Source organism: Notolepis coatsorum, assembly GCF_963971535.1.
Source record: "Notolepis coatsorum genome assembly, chromosome: 18".
Taxonomy (NCBI): domain Eukaryota; kingdom Metazoa; phylum Chordata; class Actinopteri; order Aulopiformes; family Paralepididae; genus Notolepis; species Notolepis coatsorum.
In genome coordinates this window covers 51,330,790-51,352,857 of record NC_140182.1, presented here as the reverse complement: position 1 = coordinate 51,352,857, position 22,068 = coordinate 51,330,790, and the positions used below count along the sequence as shown (strand labels likewise).

Genomic DNA, 22,068 nt, shown 5'->3' with positions numbered 1-22,068 from the left:
TGTAATTAATTATTATCTACAGTAGTCTTATCACGTATGTAGATCAGTGCTGTTTTTAGCTACAGTCATTGGTGCTGTTGTTGCTACTGACATGCTTCTTCCCATATGCCATGTGGCGAGAGTTCTGTGGTTGCATTTGGGCCACTTATCACAGCAACAAGCACTAAGGGGAGTGGATCAGGCCACTTGAGGACTGATTCTGAATATGTTTACGTTTGTTTCACTTTGAGTTTGTCATTCATCTATTCTACCTGACCACTAGCTTCTGGGTTATAAAAGGTACATGTAGTTGCCTATTGATCCCTAAAACCTTTGAGAGCTGTTTCACTATGTCAGCTGTGAAATGTGTTCCTCTGAATTTGGGGTATTCAATATCGAGGAATCGCATATTTTCACGAGTGTCTTCCCAACTGTGGCTGCATGGCCATGTACTGTACATGTTTGTCTGTGTTCTTCTTGTTATGTATGTTTGCTGTGTTTTTTTGGAGCTCCTATTTATCTGCTGTAACATGAATTGCCCAGTTTGCGACATACTAATAAACTGTGAGCAGTGTTTGGTGGGGAAAGCTTCAACCCACTTTGAAAACAACGATAATGAGTACCACACTAACCTCCCATCAGGGTGTTGATTGATTGATTGATTGAAAACTTTATTAACAGATTGCAGAATGGGTACAGTACAGTACAGCTCAATACATACAATTGTTAAGGGGATGCAGAACAGAGAGACTTTCGTCTTGTTTACATCAGGGTCCCCCATTTTCAATTCATCATAGTCACGTGTCACGTTGAGTTTTAGGGTGTGTTGTAAGGTTCTGAGTCAGTTAGTTCCTGGCCTTCCTAGATTTAAAGTGCAATTTTGAGGCACTTGAGTATTTAAATTTTAGGGCACTTTATACACTTCGACATGCTGCCCGGGAGGAGCGGGAATCGAACCGTGAACCTCCGGATTATCAAACGACTGCACTACCTCCTAAGCCACTGTCGCCCCCAGCTGACAAAACCCCATGATGTGTGATGACAACATGTTATGTTGCCCTAATGAAATAAAGAGCCCAAATATTAAATATATATACATTTACTATGCTATGTTTAAAAGTTAGCCTGTATCAAAGCGGACAGAATCCATTCTAGCATGCATGCACACAAAGCATGTGCTTGGAGGTTTGGAAGTGATCTTCTGTGCATCTGATAAAAGACCTCTTGAACCTGAAGCGGGGTATAAGGGCTGCGTTCGTGGCTCCAGTGTTTCGGCAGTGCCAGGTGCTCCGTGGTACTAATGTGTTCTGGTGCCTCCTCTGTACAGTCATCATCTGGTTTGAGTTGATCTGATAACGGCGTGTTCCTCCCAGCTGGCAGGCGGGGCTGTGCTGGCGGTGGGAGTGTGGACCGTGGTGGAGAAGAGTCAGTATATCAGTCTGCTCAGCTCCAGCCACTACTCAGCCTCAGCGTACATCCTGATAGTCGCCGGGGCCATCGTGGTGCTGACGGGTATCATCGGATGCTGCGCCACTCTGAAGGAGCTGAGGAGTCTTCTGATAGTGGTGAGAGAGGTCATCTGCATTTACACAAGCACCCCCCCTCCCCCTGTCATGACTTCAAAATAGCCTGTAGTAAGTTGTCCTGTGGCTATGTGAAGTGATGAGACCAAAGTAACAGATAATATTAAGATAAGATGTTGAATAAGATGAGATGTTCCTTTATTAATCCCTGTGGCGAAATCCAGGGATCATAGCAGCACGAGGGAGGGGGAGGGGAGGTACAGGCAGGGTAATAGAAAAAAAAAAAAAACATGAGAATATAAAATATAAGCATAAAAGGTAAAGAACAAGATGAATGAATAGTTTATTTCAATCAATAAAATTATCAAGAAATAACAATGAAATAAATACAAAGATAGTTTTCTGTGAAAGATAAATAATAATGTAAGATAATATCACAAACAAACACACCAGTATCTTATGCTTATCAGATCCTACCCTGTATTGCAATAAACCCTTAACGGGTTTGTATTTCATTTTGAACTGTATGACTTTAAAATATTTTGGATGTTGCCAGGAAGTCAATTGTTTCTTGCTTTGTACATTATTTGTGCTGTTTTAAAATCAACCAAGTCCATGAATGTGGGAGCATATGGATTTAGAAGCAGTGCATTGGTGTGCTCATGATAACCTACACTAAATACTGCCCTTATTGCTTTTTTTGAAGTGTGCATATTGTTTGTAGGGTGCTTCTGTAGGTGGTTCCCCACACCTCCATACAATTATTCAGATATGGTAACATGAGAGGACAGTACAAATTGTATAATGTTTTATGGTTCAGAATGTGTCTTATTTTATCTAAAACCTTTACCTTGTCAACTTAGAACATAATATATGTCATTTATATGTGGTTTTCAGCAGAAATGGTGGTAATATCACTCCAAAAGAAATATTCTCATAAACTCTTTCTAACATAAAATGTCAATCATCACATCCGGGCCGGCGAGCACAATGGATTCTTCAGTTGGCCTTGACGGAAAAGTAAAATGAGGAAACTGCCCCCCCCCCCCCCCCCCCCCCCCTTCGTCAGTCTAAAGTAATGGGGTGCAGATACACAGGGAGAGACGATAGGGGGCGGTATCTTCCCAATTGAGCTCAGAGAGAGTCTGCAACACTAGCGTGAGGCTCGATTGATGAAATATGAATTAAAATCGCCAATAAAAAAAAATACGACAAACAAACGCTATATAGCGTTGGCGGGCACTCAAAGGTCGGCATGAACTAACGACAAAAAGCGTGGCTGGCATTCAAAGTGTTAAAAGGGACAATAAGTAAATCAGAACCAATACCAATAATGGCCCTGTAGATCAGAACATACCAGTGATGAGTCAACGTGCACATAAGGCCAGTTCACTTTTAAATATAAAACACAATGGTGAGTAAGAGATCCACGGTTTGTAATAGAGCCCCAGAGCCCCATGATACACGCTATCCAGCATGTGGAGACAGTGAGCAGAGGCGTTCATGTATAACACATCACCATAATCACTCACAGGTAGAAAGGTAGACTCCACCAGTTTCCGTTTCACACCAAAAGAAAAGCAAGACTTGTTTCTAAAGTCAAATCCTATAAAAGCTTCAGGTTCTTTGTAACATAATGAATATGTGCCTTAAAAGACAAGTGGTCATCTATTAGAAACCCTAGGTATTTAAAAGTAGATACCAACTAAATTTGTTGACTATTGCTGGTGACAATTTTCTTGGACAATGTTGAACTTACTGTTTTAGAATTTGAGAAAAACACAAGTTTAATTGACGGAGCTGTGGTTGTATTTTATCAAATGCATACTGAATGAATGAATGAATGAATGAATGAATGAATGAATGAAGTTTATTTTTCGGTCTTGTTTACAGACAAATCAAACACACCCGTGTGGACTTGCAAAAAAAAGAAAGAAAAAAGAAAGAAAATCACAAATGTACATATTCAAGGCAAGCTCACACAAAATCCAAAATCAACGACCGAAAAAAAGGAATAGGCTGAAGCACATGCTTATTTTTGCCTATCCTTTACAAATTCTTAAAAACGAAGTATATTTTGATATAAGAAAGAAAAACGTATAATATGCTGCAAGATATAATCTTTTAAAGAAAAAAACAAATGTTTGATGTTTTACTCAAAACTGTACTCCTGAATTATTTTATCCTTTAAGGCTTTTTTAAATCACCCCTGAGAAGTACACAACTTCAACCCGTCACTAAGGCTATTCCATAATTTTACTCCCAAAATTTAAACACATCTAGCTTTTACATTAGTTCTTACCTTTTTACATGTTTTAAGAATATACATAACCCTCTTAAATGATACTTTCCTTCTCTTGGTTGAAAGAGACATTGAATACAAACTGGTAGGCTTTTACTCTTAGCACGAACAATTATTTCCAATGTTTTTATGTACACCATATCTAAAAAAAATTATGTGCAGGACTTTATGAATAATGGATTTGTCGATTCAAGGTAACTAGCTTTGTTTATTATTCTAATAGCTCTTTTCTGTAGTTTAATAATAGGATCTATATTTGTTTTATAAACATTCCCCCAGACCTCAACACAATATGACATGTATGGCACAACAAGTGAAAAATACAATAGGTATGCAAACATTTCTGATTTAACAGCTCCCTTATTTTGTACAGAATGCCAACAGATTTGGCTAATTTACCTTTGATATATTGTATATGTGGCTTCCAACAGAGTTGGAAGAGTTGAAGATACACAAAAGCTTTAGCAGGAGTAGGTGTAAAGCAGTAGATGACGGTATCATCAGCATAGAAATTAAAGACTGCGTTTGGAGTATTCTGTCCAACATGATTTATATAGAGTAAAGAATTACAGACTCAGAACAGAGTGCCTAATTAAATACATTGAACAGTTTCGAGCATTATACAAGTGGGGTACTCATCTGTTTAGAGACTAAACCAACCATAAATCCATTTCTCTAGAAGAAAAAACAAAAGAGAAAAGACAACATTAGTGATAAGAGCTTGTGTTTATATACACACAACCTTGTTTGAGTTTTCCAGTGTATTAAAGGCTCAGCCAGGGTGACCTTTTTGAATCCTTGTTGATCCTACAGCCTGCGCTATGTTTTCTACTGTATCTCATTATGTCAGAAATATACGACATATATATACATGTGTCAGACAGACATGATGGACAGAGTAATGCAGAGTGTATCTTTAAGAGGTTACATTTGGAGAATGCGTCATGCCAGAGGAATGAGAGGCATTGCAGGCGTGTGCCTCGACTCCAGAGTGTGAGTGAGACAGACGGATAGAGAGAATATCCTAGAGGCGGTAGTGTATAGACATAAGCTCTGTGAATGTTATTTCAATCTGCATATTCCCATTGAATGTTGTCAGGAATAACATGCCTCTTCAGTGACTCCCTTGTTTGTGTCAGTACAACTGAAGTACATTTCTAATGCTTATTTTGAATGTCATATTTAAAGGTGCTATAAATAACATCTTTATGTAAAGAAAACATCCACAGAGAAATGTGCTGAATAAAAGTATTGATTTTCCCCCAAAATGATTATTGATGAATGAATTTATCATTTAAACTTTTTTGGCGGGTCCAAAATTAATGTTGTTGTTTACATGTTCCCTCCCTATTTCCCATTTCCCCACGTGGAATGCATCTGATTGGATAAATGACATATGGTGCCCTAGTGCAATATTTTGTGGCTGAATGTTACTTATAGCACCTTTAAGTATATTAATATTCTGAAATACTATAACCGGGAATATCTATATAACATTGAGATTCATGTTTTCAATGTCGGCTCATTCAAATCTGTCTTCTGCTTTTTAGTTTTTTGTTTCGTTTAAATATCCCCACAGTACTTGATCCTGTTGTTGTGTATTTTCCTGCTGGAGGTCATCGCTGGAGTGCTGGCCTACATTAAATACCAGGAGGTAAGGTTTTTGGGTGCACAAAAATTACAGTTTTGGATGCCAAGAGATACTGTAGATAAACAAAATTACAGTTTTGGATGCCAAGAGATACTGTAGATAAACAAAATTACAGTTTTGGATGCCAAGAGATAGATAGACTGGTACTTTGTTAATCCCTTGGGAGGGAATTTGTGGCACAAACGCACAGAGAACTATAGATCTACAGTATGTAAAGCTACAAAGAACAATCAAGATATATGTCAAAACAAAAACAAAAAGATACATATTTATATAACAATGACAAATGGTTCAAGATTGCCCATTCACATAATGAATTGACTGATTCTTGGATGTTTGTACATATTTTCAACTTCATGGCGAACAGAAAAGCACAAAAGTGAGACTCCCACCTCTTTGGCAGATGTACAGATTATGTTAAAAGAAAAAAGAATTACAAACCAAGGCCAAGATGTGCAACGATTCTGATCTCATTCCACATTCTTTGTTTTGCACCTGTTAGAAATGTTAAACACCATTCCCGGATGATCTCAGTCAAACACCCTCCCTATTTATGGGTCAATATACACATATCCTTTAACATTTTTTTTTATTTCAGCTAAAAGTGGTGTGGGATTGTATTAGAGACATTATAGACTTTTTACAATCCTGCCTCAAGACCCATATTTTCTCCATTGCCTTCTCTTAGCCCCTCCCCCCATCCATCCTTGTGTGTTTGTGTTATGCTTGTCTGTTGTTTGTCTCTCTACCGCCACCCCTTAGTGTAAAGCGACCGTTCACACTGTAAGCCTTAGTGCTCAATTCTGATTTATTGCTCAAATCTGGTTTGGCTGTTCACATTATTTTTTAAATATGGTCAAGATTCCAGTGTGAACTGGTCACACTCCTGAACTGACCCACATGCACAAATTAACAATAACAAAGATGGATTTAAACATGGAGGACACTGAAGTAACAGTTTATAATTTCATTTATGAGTTGATGCATGCAGTGGAGCTAATTCATGAGCAGATGATAATGGGGGCGAGGAGGAGATGAATGAGAGCCATTTCTTCTTTCAATTTGCTTTCAAACATATACTGGTTATCACAGTATACATACATCCCCTCAAGCTTGTACAGAAGTGTCACCCCAAATACTTCAATCGACTTATAAGGTAAACACTGTCCCTCCACTGATTACCTCCATCACAGCTGTCTTCCTTGTTTGTATTCATCAAATTACTCACACCAGCACAGAATTGTGATTTATTGTTATTATTATTATTACTACTAGTGTGGTGAACTTCTTCTCACATGCATGTCTTGCATGCTCTTCACTTGTCTGTTTTTCACCCTTTTCACACCTGTCTTTCTTCCCCCTTGTCCCACTCCAGTGTTTCCCTTTCTGCTCTCAGGTAATTTCCTTTCACCTGCCTCCTCTCTTGCTCTGGTTTTGTATTCATTAAAGGATGTTGATGCCTGACAGCATGGACATTTACATTTACATTTACATTTAGTCATTTAGCTGACGCTTTTATCCAAAGCGACTTACAAGTTCTGTACGACAAGCCATCAGGAAGGGCACAACTCTATCAGCTGAGTAACAATGTTCATCAAAGTGTTGAGTGCTACAGTGTAGGTTAGTTTATTAGGACAAGTGCATGACAGTATGGTTAGTTAGGGTTAGATAATTTTTCTTTTTTTTATTTAATTTATTTTGAGGTTGAGATGTGGCATGTCCTGGTATTCTGAGTTTTATATAGACACTGAACATGTCCTGGTATATTCTGATAATTATATATAGACACTGAACATGTCCTGGTATATTCTGATAATTATATATAGACACTGAACATGTCCTGGTATATTTTGATAATTATATATAGACACTGAACATGTCCTGGTGTATTCTGAATTTTATATAGACACTGTACATGTCCTGGTATATTCTGATAGTTATATATAGACACACTGAACATGTCCTGGTATATTCTGATAGTTATATATAGACACTGAACATGTCCTAGTATATTCTGAATTTTATATAGACACTGAACATGTCCTGGTATATTCTGAATTTTATACAGACACTGAACATGTCCTGGTATATTCTGATAGTTATATATAGACACACTGAACATGTCCTGGTATATTCTGATAGTTATATATAGACACTGAACATGTCCTAGTATATTCTGAATTTTATATAGACACTGAACATGTCCTGGTATATTCTGAATTTTATACAGACACTGAACATGTCCTGGTATATTCAGAGTTATATATAGACACTGAACATGTCCTGGTATATTCTGATAGTTATATATAGACACTGAACATGTCCTGGTATATTCAGAGTTTTATACAGACATTGAACATGTCCTGGTATAATCTCAATTTTATATAGACACTGAACATGTCCTGGTATATTCTGAATTGTATACAGACACTGAACGAAGGTTATCCGATAACCCTAGTTATATGATTGGCGTAGCTTTTCTGCTTCGCCTATGGGATGTTCTTGTGTGCCTATTGTGCATCAACTGAAACTTTTCACATGCACCTTCCATCTGTCCGACCACGCCCACCTCCGGCCAGCTTATAGCCCAGGTGTGGCGCTCAACTCCCCCTTCCGAGTCTGAATTTCAACGAAACACAGCCAAGGGTCTTCAGGGCTGCGTGTAAAGCAGAAAAGCTAAGCCAATCATATAACTAGGGTTATCGGATAACCTTCGTTATATTTCATTGGCTACGCTTTTCTGCTTCGCCTATGGGACAATGGGCGAAGCAGGGCTTGTAGCCCTGACAAATGCACCCCCTGAGGTCCCCTTCAAGACCATCAGAAAAAACATGGGGTGGGGTCCCGGCCCCCTCGCCCCTCCTAACGAGGTGCGGGGGGTAGGACTCCGGCCATGCGTAGTGGGGCGCAGTTACCCCAAAACGCACAAGGTGAGTAGATCATGCGGAAAATCGCTGTCTACCTCACCATGCACCCCGCCAGCCACCCGGCAGCGGGATGCAGAAGGGGTTCCAGCTCCAATGGCCGCACCTCTTCTTTTCAGAGGCGGGGCCCCCGGCCACGGCCGCGAGACAGAACCCCCCCAAAGGTTCCGATGAGGACCAAGGCCCTCTCCCGGATGTATGACAGCGTCCTACCTCCCCCCCCCAGGGCCACTGCGCTACCTATCAAGCCGAGCGCCGAGAGAGGGAGTGCGCACGTGCTTGACCGACGAGTCACAGAGGGTGCCATGGGGGCCAGCTGTCCAAAACAGCTCCGCCGCGGCCTAACCCCCGGGTGGACCCCCCCCCCTGTGACGGCAAACCTGCCCCACCCATTCCCACACCGGAAGCTCCGAGGCAGCCGCCAGTGAGCCTCCTGGAATGCTGGGGCCTACAGGTGACCAGTACAGCAGAGCATGGCTGACACCTGGTGGACACTAGGTTAAGACCGACCCCACCCGGCGCGGCCAGGATGAGTCCTGTGTCCCCTAACGCAGCTGCCCCCCGCAAAAACAGACAGGGGGTGTGCGTTTTGGCCATAAGTCACAGGGGCGCTAGAGGGACTGACCGCCCGAGAGCAGCATTCCACTGGCCCACCCACTGGCCTGCCCCATTACCCTCCCTTGGGGGTCCCTGGCTGCATCTAACCAGACGAGCCCTCTCACAGAGCCCCCCATGGGTTACAGGGACCTACAGGCTGACCAATACCTTAGTAAGACCAGAGCTCGATTGTCTGCCTGGAAAGAGGGAAACCTATTTAAAAAAAAAACTTCCCCATCTGTACGCATAGAAAACGCCGTTTCATGCCGTTCCGACAGATCTGGGGGCGTGCCCGGTTCCCAGCGGCAGTGTTGACAAACACCCGGAACCCGGAAGCACTGACTTGCAACTACCAACACGTCAAGCTGTAGGGGGGCAGAAATAGGCCCACTACCCCCCACCGTATTGGCCCGGCACCCCACGTTCAAGGGGAGTCTGCGAAGTCCGCTGCGTGAGATGTGACACAACCCAGTGGCCGAGGTCCCACATCAATGATTGACCCCAATTGAAAATAACTTTTCCATTCTAACTTAACAGATTGGAGAACGGGTACCACACCACACACTCAATACACACAACTGTTAAGAACGATCAGAGATGTGGAACTCAGTCTAAAAACTCTACTCGCCATCCAACCATACATGAGTCGGGGGGAAAACACAGCACAGTATCACTGTGCGTTCTTCCACCCCATATTTGGATGACAAGCAGGGCCACAGTGAGGGCAGACGTCATCCCCCTTTTCAGCAGGAGGGGGGGCTGTCTAACAGCCCACACCGAGGATGGGAACCTTCACCATGTCTCCTCTTAAAATCAACCGATCGGGAGACACGTGTGGTACGGGTCTGAACCTCCCCCAGACCCTCTAACCCAGGGGTCAGCAACCTTTTTGACATGGAGTGCCTGTTTGAAATATAGTTGTAACTAGTGTGCCTCAACAATATTCCATGCATCGTAATTTTTTTCCCTCATAATCAGGTCTTTTTAATGATAATTTTTACATTATTACATCATTATTGTTATTATTAACAATATTATTATGATGGTTGTATCAACCCTAAATCTGAGTTGGGGGGGGGAATGCAATGCAGACAAACAGCTGCATACAGTGCGACCATTTCACTCACATTTGCCCATTCATTTTTGGACACATCACACACCATCGGTGTGTGTACTGTACGTTTACATTTACATTTTACATTTAGTCATTTAGCTGACGCTTTTATCCAAAGCGACTTACAAGTTCTGTGCGACAAGACAGCAAGAAGGGTATAACTCTATCAGCTGAGTAACAATGTTCATCAAAGTGTTGCGTGTTACAGTGTAGGTTAGTTTATTAGGACAAGTGCATGACATTAAGGTTAGTCGGGGTTAGATTTTTTTTTTTTTTTTTTTTTTTTTTTTCTTTATCATTTCAGATAATGGTTGAAGAAGTGAGTCTTTAGTCGACGGCGAAAGATTGGACGGGATTCGGCTGTCCTAACTGGGATGGGTAGTTCATTCCACCATTGTGGGGCAAGGACTGAGAATAGGCGGCTTCTCTTTGATGACCCTCCGGGAGCTTGGATAGGAGTAGATCTGAGGCGGCCAGAAGACGCAGAGCGTAGGGGTCTTGAGGGTGTGTAGTTAGAGACCATTGACCGGAGGTAGGCGGGAGCGGTTCCCTTTGCCGCACGGTATGCTAGGTCGAGGGCCTTGAAGCGGATACGTGCAGCAATGGGGAGCCAGTGCAGGTCCCTAAGAAGTGGGGTGACATGGGCTGACTTCGGTAGGTTTGAGATCAGGCGGGCCGCTGCATTTTGAATGAGTTGAAGAGGCTTGGTGGCAGTGGCCGGGAGGCCAGCTAGCAGTGCGTTGCAGTAGTCGAGGCGGGAGATGACTGTTGATTGGACGAGGAGTTGGGTGGCTTCTTTTGTCAGGAAGGGGCGTATCCTTCTGACGTTGCTCAGGAGGAATCTGCAGGTTCTGGTTGTCGCTGCGATGTGAGCAGAGAAGTTCAACTGGTCGTCGAGGACAACACCAAGGTTCTTGGCGGTCGGCGACGCGGTCACAGCTGCATTCTCGACTGTGATGGAGAGGTCGGTCAGGGGGGAGGATTTGGCCAGCAGGTGGAGCAATTCTGTTTTGCTTAGGTTCAGTTTGAGGTGGTTGGTCGTCATCCAGGCGGAGATGTCGGACAGACAGGCCGAGATCCGCTCAGAGACGTGGATATCTGAGGGAGGGAAGGAGAGGAAGAGTTGAGTATCATCGGCATAACAATGATATGAGAAGCCATGAGATGTGATAATGTTACCCAGTGATTTAGTGTAGAGGGAGAAGAGAAGGGGTCCTAGGACCGAGCCCTGGGGGACACCCGTCCGGAGGGGGCGGGTGGCCGACAGAGTCCCTCTCCATGACACTTGGTAGGAGCGGTCATTGAGGTATGATGTCAGCCATGTCAGCGCAGATCCAGCCACTCCCATTCCTGCGAGGGCCGCGAGGAGGATCTGATGGTTGACTGTGTCGAAGGCTGCAGATAGATCTAGGAGAATCAGGACAGAGGAGAGGCCTTTCGCTTTTGCTAAGTGAAGTGCCTCTGTGACCGCAATGAGGGCCGTTTCTGTGGAGTGGCCAGTCCGGAAGCCAGACTGATTGGGGTCTAGGAGGTCATTCTGTAAGAGATAAGCAGTAAGTTGGTTGGATACAGCACGTTCAAGTGTTTTAGAAAGGAAGGAGAGAAGAGAGACAGGGCGATAGTTGGCTATGACGGTGGGGTTCAGGGTTGGTTTTTTTATGAGGGGCGTGACTCTGGCTTGTTTTAGGGAGGTGGGGACCACCCCCGAGTTGAGTGAGGAGTTGATGGTTGCAGTTAGGAATGGGAGGATGTCCGGTGCTATGGTCTGGAGGAGTGGGGAGGGTAGCTGGTCCAGCTGGCATGTAGTCGGACGGTTCGACGTTACCAGTGTCAGGGTCTCGGCTTCTGTAATGGGAGAGAAAGATGACAGAGTGAAGGATGAGGTTCTCGATTCAGCGTTTGGAATGGGTGGGGGTTGGGAGAAGGAGCTGCGGATGTTCTCCACTTTTTCCTCAAAGAAGATCGCAAAGTCTTCGGCAGAAAAAGATGAGGGAGGAGGAGGTGGGGGGGGAGTGAGGAGGGAGGACATGGTAGCATGCAGTTTGCGAAGATTCTTGGCAGAGGCCTCGATCCTATGGTGAAAGAAAGAAGCTTTGGCATTAGTAATGGTTTTGGAGAATGTTAACAAGAGGTTGTGATATGTGTCGATGTCAGCAGTGAGGCGTGACTTTCTATACTTCCTCTCAGCCGCTCTCAGGACCTGTCTTTGTTCTCTCACTGCATCCGTCAGCCATGGACTGGGTGGGGAACGGCGGGCAGGTTTCTCAACGAGGGGACAGAGCTTGTCGAAGGAGGTTGCAAGGGCTGAGAGGAGGGTGGAGGTTGCCATCTCTGTGGGGAGAGCAGAGAAGGTGTCACTCAAAGGTAGAGCGGATATTATGTCAGAGGAGAGGGTGGAGGGGGATAGGGAGGGCAGGTTGCGTCTGAGTGAGACGGTTTGAGTTGGGGTGAAGACTTTTCGGTTAAGCATGAGAGTTAGTGAGAAGGATATGAAGGAATGGTCAGATACATGTAGGGGAGTTACCGTGGTGTTAATGATGCTGGAGTTACGGGAAAATATGAGATCCAAGGAGTTGCCTGCTTTGTGGGTGGGAGGCATGGCAGTGGGAGTCAGGTCAAATTGTTGTAGGAGGGAGACCACTGGGACCGACTGAGATGAGTCAGGCAGGTTGAAGTCGCCCAATAGAAGGAGCGGGGTACCATCTTCCGGTAAGGAGCTTAGAAGCATGTCCAGCTCATCTGTGAAGTGATCGAGGGGACCTGGAGGGCGATAGAGTGTAACAATGGTGAGATTGAAAGGATTAGAGACAGATACTGCATGATATTCGAGGGAGGAGAGTGACAGTTCTGGGAGTTGCGTTAGGTTTGTAGCCCATGAAGGAGATGTCATGAGGCCAGTGCCTCCACCCCGTCTGGAGGGTCGAGGTGTGTGAGTGAAGTTATAGTTTGTAGATAATGCTGCAGGTGTTGACGAGTTATTGGGGGTTATCCAGGTCTCAGTTAGAGCCAGGAGCTGCAGATTTAGACTATGGGCGTAGGCAGTAATGAAGTCAGCTTTCTTGACTGCTGATTGACAATTCCATAAGCCTCCCTGTACTGTGACAGGTGTATTAGTGGCTGTAGGAGGGTAGGAGAGATTAGCCGGGTTGCTAGCAAACTGGCGTGGATGGGTTGATTCTGTTCTTGAGGAGCAGATTGTGGATATAGGTATGAGGCACATTGTGGTGTCAAGAGTGGTAGGAGGAGGTTGAAGGGGCTAGGGAGGAAGCGAGATAGTAGGGAAATAGCAGAGTGGGACGGGAATATGGGATTATGGTGTACTTAGCACTGGGTGGATCGGTGGATCCCTCTGCGGTGAACTCCAGGAAAACTCCTCCTCTTTGTCCCTCTTCGTTTCTCGACGCTTCGCTGACGCTATGCCAGCAAGTCTTTAAATCACTATCACTAATTACTGATGAGTGACACCTGCAGCAAAAGGCCACACCTCCAGTTTCTGTCAGCTGGGTGAAACTAATTACAAACAATTTCCACAACACAATTTAGTCACACACTTCAAAATGATGTACACAGTATTCAGTTAAAAGAGCCTACCCTCTCTGCTGTTGTCCTCAGAATGAATCCAACAGAGAAAAAGCTGGTATTTAAGCAGAAAAACTGTCACAAGTGCCCACTTAACTACATGCACAAAGGCCACACCTCCAGTTTCTGTCAGCTGGGTGAAACTAATTACAAACAATTTCCACAACACAATTTAGTCACACACTTCAAAATGATGTACACAGTATTCAGTTAAAAGAGCCTACCCTCTCTGCTGTTGTCCTCAGAATGAATCCAACAGAGAAAAAGCTGGTATTTAAGCAGAAAAACTGTCACAAGTGCCCACTTAACTACATGCACAAAGGCCACACCTCCAGTTTCTGTCAGCTGGGTGAAACTAATTACAAACAATTTCCACAACACAATTTAGTCACACACTTCAAAATGATGTACACAGTATTCAGTTAAAAGAGCCTACCCTCTCTGCTGTTGTCCTCAGAATGAATCCAACAGAGAAAAAGCTGGTATTTAAGCAGAAAAACTGTCACAAGTGCCCACTTAACTACATGCACAAAGGCCACACCTCCAGTTTCTGTCAGCTGGGTGAAACTAATTACAAACAATTTCCACAACACAATTTAGTCACACACTTCAAAATGATGTACACAGTATTCAGTTAAAAGAGCCTACCCTCTCTGCTGTTGTCCTCAGAATGAATCCAACAGAGAAAAAGCTGGTATTTAAGCAGAAAAACTGTCACAAGTGCCCACTTAACTACATGCACAAAGGCCACACCTCCAGTTTCTGTCAGCTGGGTGAAACTAATTACAAACAATTTCCACAACACAATTTAGTCACACACTTCAAAATGATGTACACAGTATTCAGTTAAAAGAGCCTACCCTCTCTGCTGTTGTCCTCAGTACAGCGCACTGTACGTGTGCTGTCATAGCTCCACCTACAGGCCTAATGGAGAACACCAGGAGAACACCAGGATGTGAATGGAGGGTTAATGTGAGGTATATCGTGTAAATAAGTTTTGATTGATCGCAAGACTACACTGTAAAAAATAAAATAATAATAAGTTACCAGAACTTACAAATATTGAGTTCAGTTACTGTGCATTAAGGTTTTCAGTTTTCAATCCATAATAAGTTAACAGAAAAATAAGTACACAACCACATTATTTCAACCTAATACAACTATGTTTATTGTCATTGTTTTAAGAACACAAGTTGACTTGGTAATACTCACACATTTTGAGTAAAAAAAATGGCTTTTAACATGTGCAATGTTCAATGAAATAGAAAAATAAATAATCAAATTTGTTGATTAATCCCACTGGTCACAATGGTGACCGTAATAATGTTTTTGTTATAAGGCTCTGCAAATGTTACTGAATGATGTAGCAATGTATTTCCAGCTAAATTGAAATAATAAACAAATAAAGGGTCTCAATTAAATATGTGGTAGTAAAAAGAACCTGTGGGAGGATTTCAACAAGATAAATGCGACAACAGCGCAAAATATTTCACTATAATATTTCAAAGCAAAAAAAAAAATGCGATTTTTTTTTATAATTTTTTCTTATGCTGCCCCCTGTGCCTATGGAAATGCCCCCGCGTGCCTATGCAGGCACGCGTGCCTAGGGTTGCCTACCCTAACCAGTTCCCATTACTGGGACCGGAAAATTTACCTATTTTGCCAACAAAATTCAGAATGAAACCGATTTTGCTTGGCCGTCGCAGCTGCGACACCTGCTTCATCATAGCAGAGCCAGAAACAGCGCGAGACAAAAAAGAGCCTTGAGTAAAAAACTCGAAACCGGGGAAGTGCGCACGCAACTCCCCTGGTTGCTAATGCCAGGGCTAGCAAGGGTCCCCATATATCCGCCGACGGATAGCGGGGAACCCCCTTTATGCAAGAAACAGATATGTAAATACAGATATGTAAATACAGCCCAGGCGCCAAACACGGCGGCAGGCCATCCTGCCTGGGTGGGACTTCTACGTACACGTCACTACGTGAGGAACGTAGCGACGTCCCTCCCCAGTTTAACATACAAGTGACACCTGAGTTACACTTGCCACCATGTTTAAAAACGCGAGGCTCTGCCACGCCGAAAGAGAAAACACCCCCTTAGAGAGCTTTCTCTTCCCAGACAGTATCATATCACAATATGTACGAACAGACTCAGGCGGTTAAAACCCCGCTGAGTCGAGAGACATACAATACGTCACCACCTACCTCCTCCCAGTGGGAGCGGCAACGCGACGTCCCGCTTGGCTCATCACATCAGGGCCCTATTCCCTGTACCTGGTTCAACTAAGTCGATCAACAGTCCCATTATCCAGATTCAATTAACCCGATGTTTGAATCCAGGCTTTCCCTGTTCCTCGAACGCTGATTCAGTCTCGTTAATTCGAACCAGACTTGATACTCAGGATAATTGCTCGCGGCCGCCTCACCTGAAAAGACAGCAGGTGTCGATCGCAGAAATCCTGATTTTCTAACTGCATTGATTGATTGAAAACTTTATTAACAGATTGCAGAATGGGTACAATACAGTACGGCTCAATAGCCTCGCCGACAAGTTAAATGCATAATCTATAGGCAAATTTTAAGTCCCTCATTACCCCAATCAATCAGATTATATTTCTTTAAATGTGCCTGCTGGCAGTAGGCTTAATGGAATGAATAATCAAATGAGATCTTGCTAGCGAAAAAAATAATTAGTTAAACTCTTTCAGAATAAGTAGACAAAAACAAGCCCAAAGAGTATCTAATTGATACGAATGAATAGATACTTATGAGGATATCTGTACTGTATGTGCTTAGGTATCATGTAAATACATGGTTCCCAAAGTTTTCAAGGCGCGACCCCCGAAATAACGTGTCAGAGAGGCTTGGAGGCTATACAGTTTCACTATTAATCAGGTTTTAATCTGTTTCGGACATCAGCCATACATGCATTGAATTGATTAACCTTTGGTTTATACCAGTGACACCAGTCATGTTAATCACCTACTTGTTCATCATCAGATAACACTAACAGTGCTTGAACAGAAATGCATTTTCTCAAATGCATTCATCAAAACGTCAAAGGCTTGCAATTGCTGATTCATTTTCTCAAGTCACATCCACTTCATCAAATCCGTCAAACAGCGCATCTCCTCAAACATTTTAATCCCAGTTACAATATCACAATAACGTGTGAGTGACACAATTCAACAATCCACATATTCAGATTCGTCGTAATTCATATCCACAATCCACGCATGAAGACGCTTCAATTTATGCTTGAATGAAACACAATCCGGCCGCAAATACATCCACAGCCGAGAATATGAAACTAATCAGAGCCAAGCGCCTGTAATGGGAAATATTAAAGGACTAAACGATGAGCCGTTTACAAATCATTCTGAGTCATTATTAATAATAATAAGAACGTTTATTTCACCGTGGCCACAAATGAAAGGACAGTTTATAGTCAGAGACAATATGTTAACACATTAGCGTCTGGCCATAGACTGACCCAGAGCGCTGTTCAGACATATGTTAAATACACAGTTGTCAGACATAACATAATATCAGATATGATTATGAAGATAAACAAAAATGGTTCTCAGTCACTGGGAGCAACAACAAAGAAGTTATGGCTGGGGAGATGTCGGAGTCTTGTTAAAGAGACATACACACATTAACCAGTCAAGCTGGTCACACTGAAAGTCACGCTGTATAACATGATGTCTCAACACAGATCTATAAGGACATGATAATATATTCCACGACAACTCCCCCGTTTGATAATTAATCACAATCATTATCACTTCATAAAGACAACAAAAAATATTATCATCGTTAAACCAAAAATAACACAAATTATAATAACTCAGCACAAACTATTTTATTATCTAAAAACAAAAGGTCCTCTGGATTGACCCTGTCACGTGCAGAAGAGAAGTTGCCATAACAGCCAACCATCATTAGTGTCTCTTTGCAAATGTCCAGACGGTGGTCGAAGGACTCAACAATACAATGTCCAATCCTGGGTCTGTCAAGGCCGGAACAGCTGCACCATATTTCCTCTAACCACCAAGCTGAAAAATAGAATCACAAAAAAAAACCAGGAGAGTATCTCGCCAAAAAGAGCATTTTCCATACAAACTTATTCAAAACAAACAATTCCCATAAAACTCTTTCAGTAGCGAAGAACAGATAACAGCAAGAAACAAAAACAAAATGTGCAGACTCTTCACAAAGAATGAAATATAATCTCAGGGAAGTCACACATAACCCAAGTTTACCATTGCAATGTACAGCACATTCAAAAACATCTTCATTCTGAACCAAGTTCAGTACATTATTACCTAATATCTTTTAGGATGATCCGTAATATCTGTATGTGTTTGGTTCAAACTTGCCTCATTTATCATCTGTGACGAATCCCGGAATGGTCTCTCCTCCTCCCTCTGCCCGCAGTCCAAACACCCCCCCTCTGCAGTCCATGGCTCTGATGCAAGGAGCGGCCCGGTGAATGGCCCAGACCGGCTGGCTTAGATCTTTGTCATCAGCTGATGCCCAATGAGTCTGGTCGAAAGCCTGATGGAAGCCGTCTCTTAGATCTCTATCTCTGGACCACCGATAATATCAGGCTGGGGTCAGCTGTCAGTTGATGTTCTTAGCGTCCCATCAGCTGGGTGTATGCGTTCACCAGCCGATAGGCCTAGTTCTGCAGCAGACTGGGACAGCTTACTTTCTCAGAAATCAGTTCAGTAGAATAGCTGTCTCCCCGTGCTAGAGCAGTGGGCCTCAGCTTCCTCTCAGTGGTCAGCTGGCCCAGCACATGCCCCCGGTCCGAACCGTGGGCCTCAGCCTCCTTTCTCAGTGGTCAGCTGTCAGCAGTGTCCTAGCTGCGTCCCATCAGCTGGGTGGGCATTTGGACCGGCACAGGAGACTGAAGAGAGACACGCCCAGCGAGAACTCACAAAAGAAAAGAGAGAGAGAGAGAGAGAGAGAGAGAGAGAGAGAGAGAGAGAGAGAGAGAGAGAAATAAAAATAAAAAAAACTGTCCGGTAACCTTTCAACTCAGCTCCAATGAGCAGGGCAGTTTCCCAAGTCATGACAACAAAAACAAATGTCCCCTAGAGCCTCGTTGGCCAAAAAACAAACCATATATATATAATATTGAACCATGACACATTCCCAGTGACTCGATGTGGCCCGACAGTGGGTAATGTACAAGTTAACATCTTTTGCAGTTAACATATTTTGCTTTGAAATCAAATAACAATCTCACAATGCAATGTCCCCTCTACAAATATATTTGCTTTTCCTCAAGACTTATCTAATTGCATTAGTGACAACTTCTCCTCTCCCTTAAAGCGTGCAAAAAATAAAAATAAAAAATGTTGCTCGTTATCACATTTCTTTCCTCCAAATCATACAGTGCAGCAATGTTGCTCTGAAACGTTGCCAAACAGTTCAAAAGCCATCTCGACCCGTGTATGGTATCCCAGTAAAAAAAAAAACATGACAGTCTTAAAACCTGACAGCCTTGAACATGTACAAAAACAATAGATCAGAGGACTCTTATTGAAGATCGTCTGGTGTATTAATCAACCTGACTGTTCGTGTGAGTGTCATACTCCTAATATATCCAAAACAAAAATTCAACAGGTTTTAAGTAGTCGGCCATACTATTGTTGGAATACGCCTAAGGCAAGAAAGCAACCCCTGGTACTCTATTTAATTAACCTGTATATCAATATTATTATTATAATAGATCCACCCGAATCCCCTGGTAGATTCTAGACTTTAATCACTCCCCCACTCTGCCACTAGATGGTAGTACAGACCTATCTTCAAAAATGTGCATGCATTATCCCACTGTCCCCCCTAGATGGTGGCAAACTCAGTCTAGAGTATTTTAGCTGACGTCACTCTCCGACTCTAATCCGTTAGCCTCCTCGTGGTTCTGCGGCCATCTTGTCTTGGTGCAAATTTGTTGACATTTCCTCTCATCTTATCTCATCCTCCTCGTGGCTCCTTGCAGCCATCTTGTCTCGCTCATAATCTAATGGCTACTCTTTCTTGGAAGAGTGTTGTTTATATCGAATGGTGTTCTGGCTAGGAATGTAAATATTCTGCCCTGCTAACACGGACTTCAAAACAAACACTCTGCCTGCCTCTCACTGTCTCCTCTCGCCATAGCAACGACAGGCCCCTCCTGGTTGTCATGTGCTGCTGCCATGACAACAGCCTTAACCTTTACCCACATTAAAACGCAGTTTCTACTGTCCAACCCCTCTGCGCGCTGCTGTCTCTGCCTAGCTTATCTCTTGTCGATGTGCTAGGGAATTCAAAACATTCTGGTACTCACACTAACACCCTGCTCGCTCCGAAACCACAGTCTATCACCGTTTGCTAAGGCAAACACATGCACATTTCGATCTCTCTAGATGCTCTCATCTCCCCCCAATCTATACATCACATACATTGAAAAACACCATTTTCTCTCATTCGTTAGCCTCCTGACCAGATAAGGTGTGGTGCAGTTCCCTTTCTATTGAAGAATAATGCTAGTTCTCCACATTTTGATGCAGTTCCCTTCCTCACAATGAAAAAGAGTTGGGGCCTCCTTTATCATTTATCTTGGAAAAGAAACAATCACAAAAGAGCTCAAGTCCTCCCATCTGTCTGTCACATGTTTTGACAGGCATATGTGAGGGCAGGGCTCTGACATGCTGTAAATCTCCCTCTGCCCCAGAGTAAGCTCCACCTCCATTATGCACCTCTGATTATCATTTATCTTTCACCGCTCAAACGGTCATCTCCCCCATATATATATATATATATATATATATATATATATATATATACATACATACATACATACATACATACATACATAGGGGGTACCAGGACACAGTATAGGGCCAATACAGGAAGTAGAGTGGTCACCTTCCAATGACTGTTTTGTAAAGCTTAGTTGATATAACACAAGCAAATTGTCCTGTAATTTATGTGGCTTCTTGTTTTCATTCCTGTGTCTGATAAGATAGGCTCCCTCACTTAAACAAATGAAAAATAGAATTTAACCCTTAAAACACTGCATTTCTTCACCGGCCCACAAACTGCCTCTCTTTGTCAGTGTTCCCTCTCGCCTTTTTAAAAGAGGTTTTTGATTTTAAGTCAGATGGCTTTTTTATTTTTGTTTTGGTGCATGCTTGTTTAAGTTTCAGGAATTTTTCCAACTTCTTTTAAACACGCTAATACAGCCGCTAATTCTGGTGATAGCTACCTCATATCAATTCTGGTGATACTGGTACTGGTAATCATACTGCTTAGTATAAGTACATGGGGTTACTATTAAATATACTGCTTAGTATAAGTACATGGGGTTACTATTAAATACACGGCAAACTGTATTTTAGGACCCTTTCTCGCTTCTTTTCAAGCCCCCTCCTCTGAACTGAACAACTACATGATGCCTCTCATGTATGAGTTCTCCTGTGTTTCTTCAGACCCCCATTCTGACTGAACCCTTTACCACAAACTGAACAACTAGATGTTCTCTCCCCTGTATGAGTTCTTGTGTGTGCCTTCAGATTTCCACGTATGATTCATTCATAACTAAACCTCTTTACCCCCTAGATGGTGGCAAACTCAGTCTAGATACAAGAGGGTGCACCACTAATACTTTGAGTACTTGCTGATACAGAGTGTCACTATGAGTTTGAGACCCCTGGTCCATCCCTCCAAAAAACAATGTACTTTTACTTTCCAGCACTTAAGTACACTTAAAAGTAGGACCTCTTGACTTTTACTCACAAGTGTGTTTTTTTCCCTTCCCAGCTACCTTGTACCCACCTATACACCTGCATACCACTGTATGATAGCACGCACAATAACGTCTGTACACACCCGCACATAATTCTCCCTTACATATCTGTAGATACTATATCTATCCCTGTACATATCCTTTACCTACTCTTACTAGTTATGCTATTCTGGCCAGTATCACTGTACATGTTAATACTATACTCTGTACATACATCTGACCAGCACCATTACTCAGTAGTATCCTGTACATATCCAGTGGGTCTTTTTAGACCTAGTGTTATCTCATGGCTTGAGTGTCTGTATAAAAGAAATATGTGATACGTGCTTGTATCTCTGATCATATGCCTGTTTTATTTTCTGCTGTTGTCCCATGCTCTGTAGCTGCTATTCGTCCTCCTGCACACCGTTTCCGTGCTCTAAATACAGACCCTGCGCTGAATCTCCACACAGCTTTTAATGACTTTGTGCTTTCTAGTGTGAACGGGTATAATGCCCTAAATGTAGAGGAGCTTGTTGCACTTTTCTTTTACATAATAATATCCCCATTTACTCACTTGTTACACTGTATATTGTCAATGTACTTTACTGTTACCTTT

The 22,068-nt window shown here is 42.8% G+C and overlaps 1 protein-coding gene across 1 annotated transcript in view; it reads left to right on the top strand.

Moving 5' to 3' along the window:
- The window catches only part of cd151 (CD151 molecule), a 63,992-nt gene that overhangs the window by 5,183 nt on the left and 36,741 nt on the right, over positions 1-22,068 (top strand). Inside the window, exons 3-5 of the mRNA XM_084334989.1 lie at positions 1,353-1,544; positions 5,384-5,458; positions 6,831-6,851. Coding sequence (XP_084191115.1) covers positions 1,353-1,544; positions 5,384-5,458; positions 6,831-6,851 — 288 coding nt within the window. The remainder of the gene's footprint in view (positions 1-1,352; positions 1,545-5,383; positions 5,459-6,830; positions 6,852-22,068) is intronic.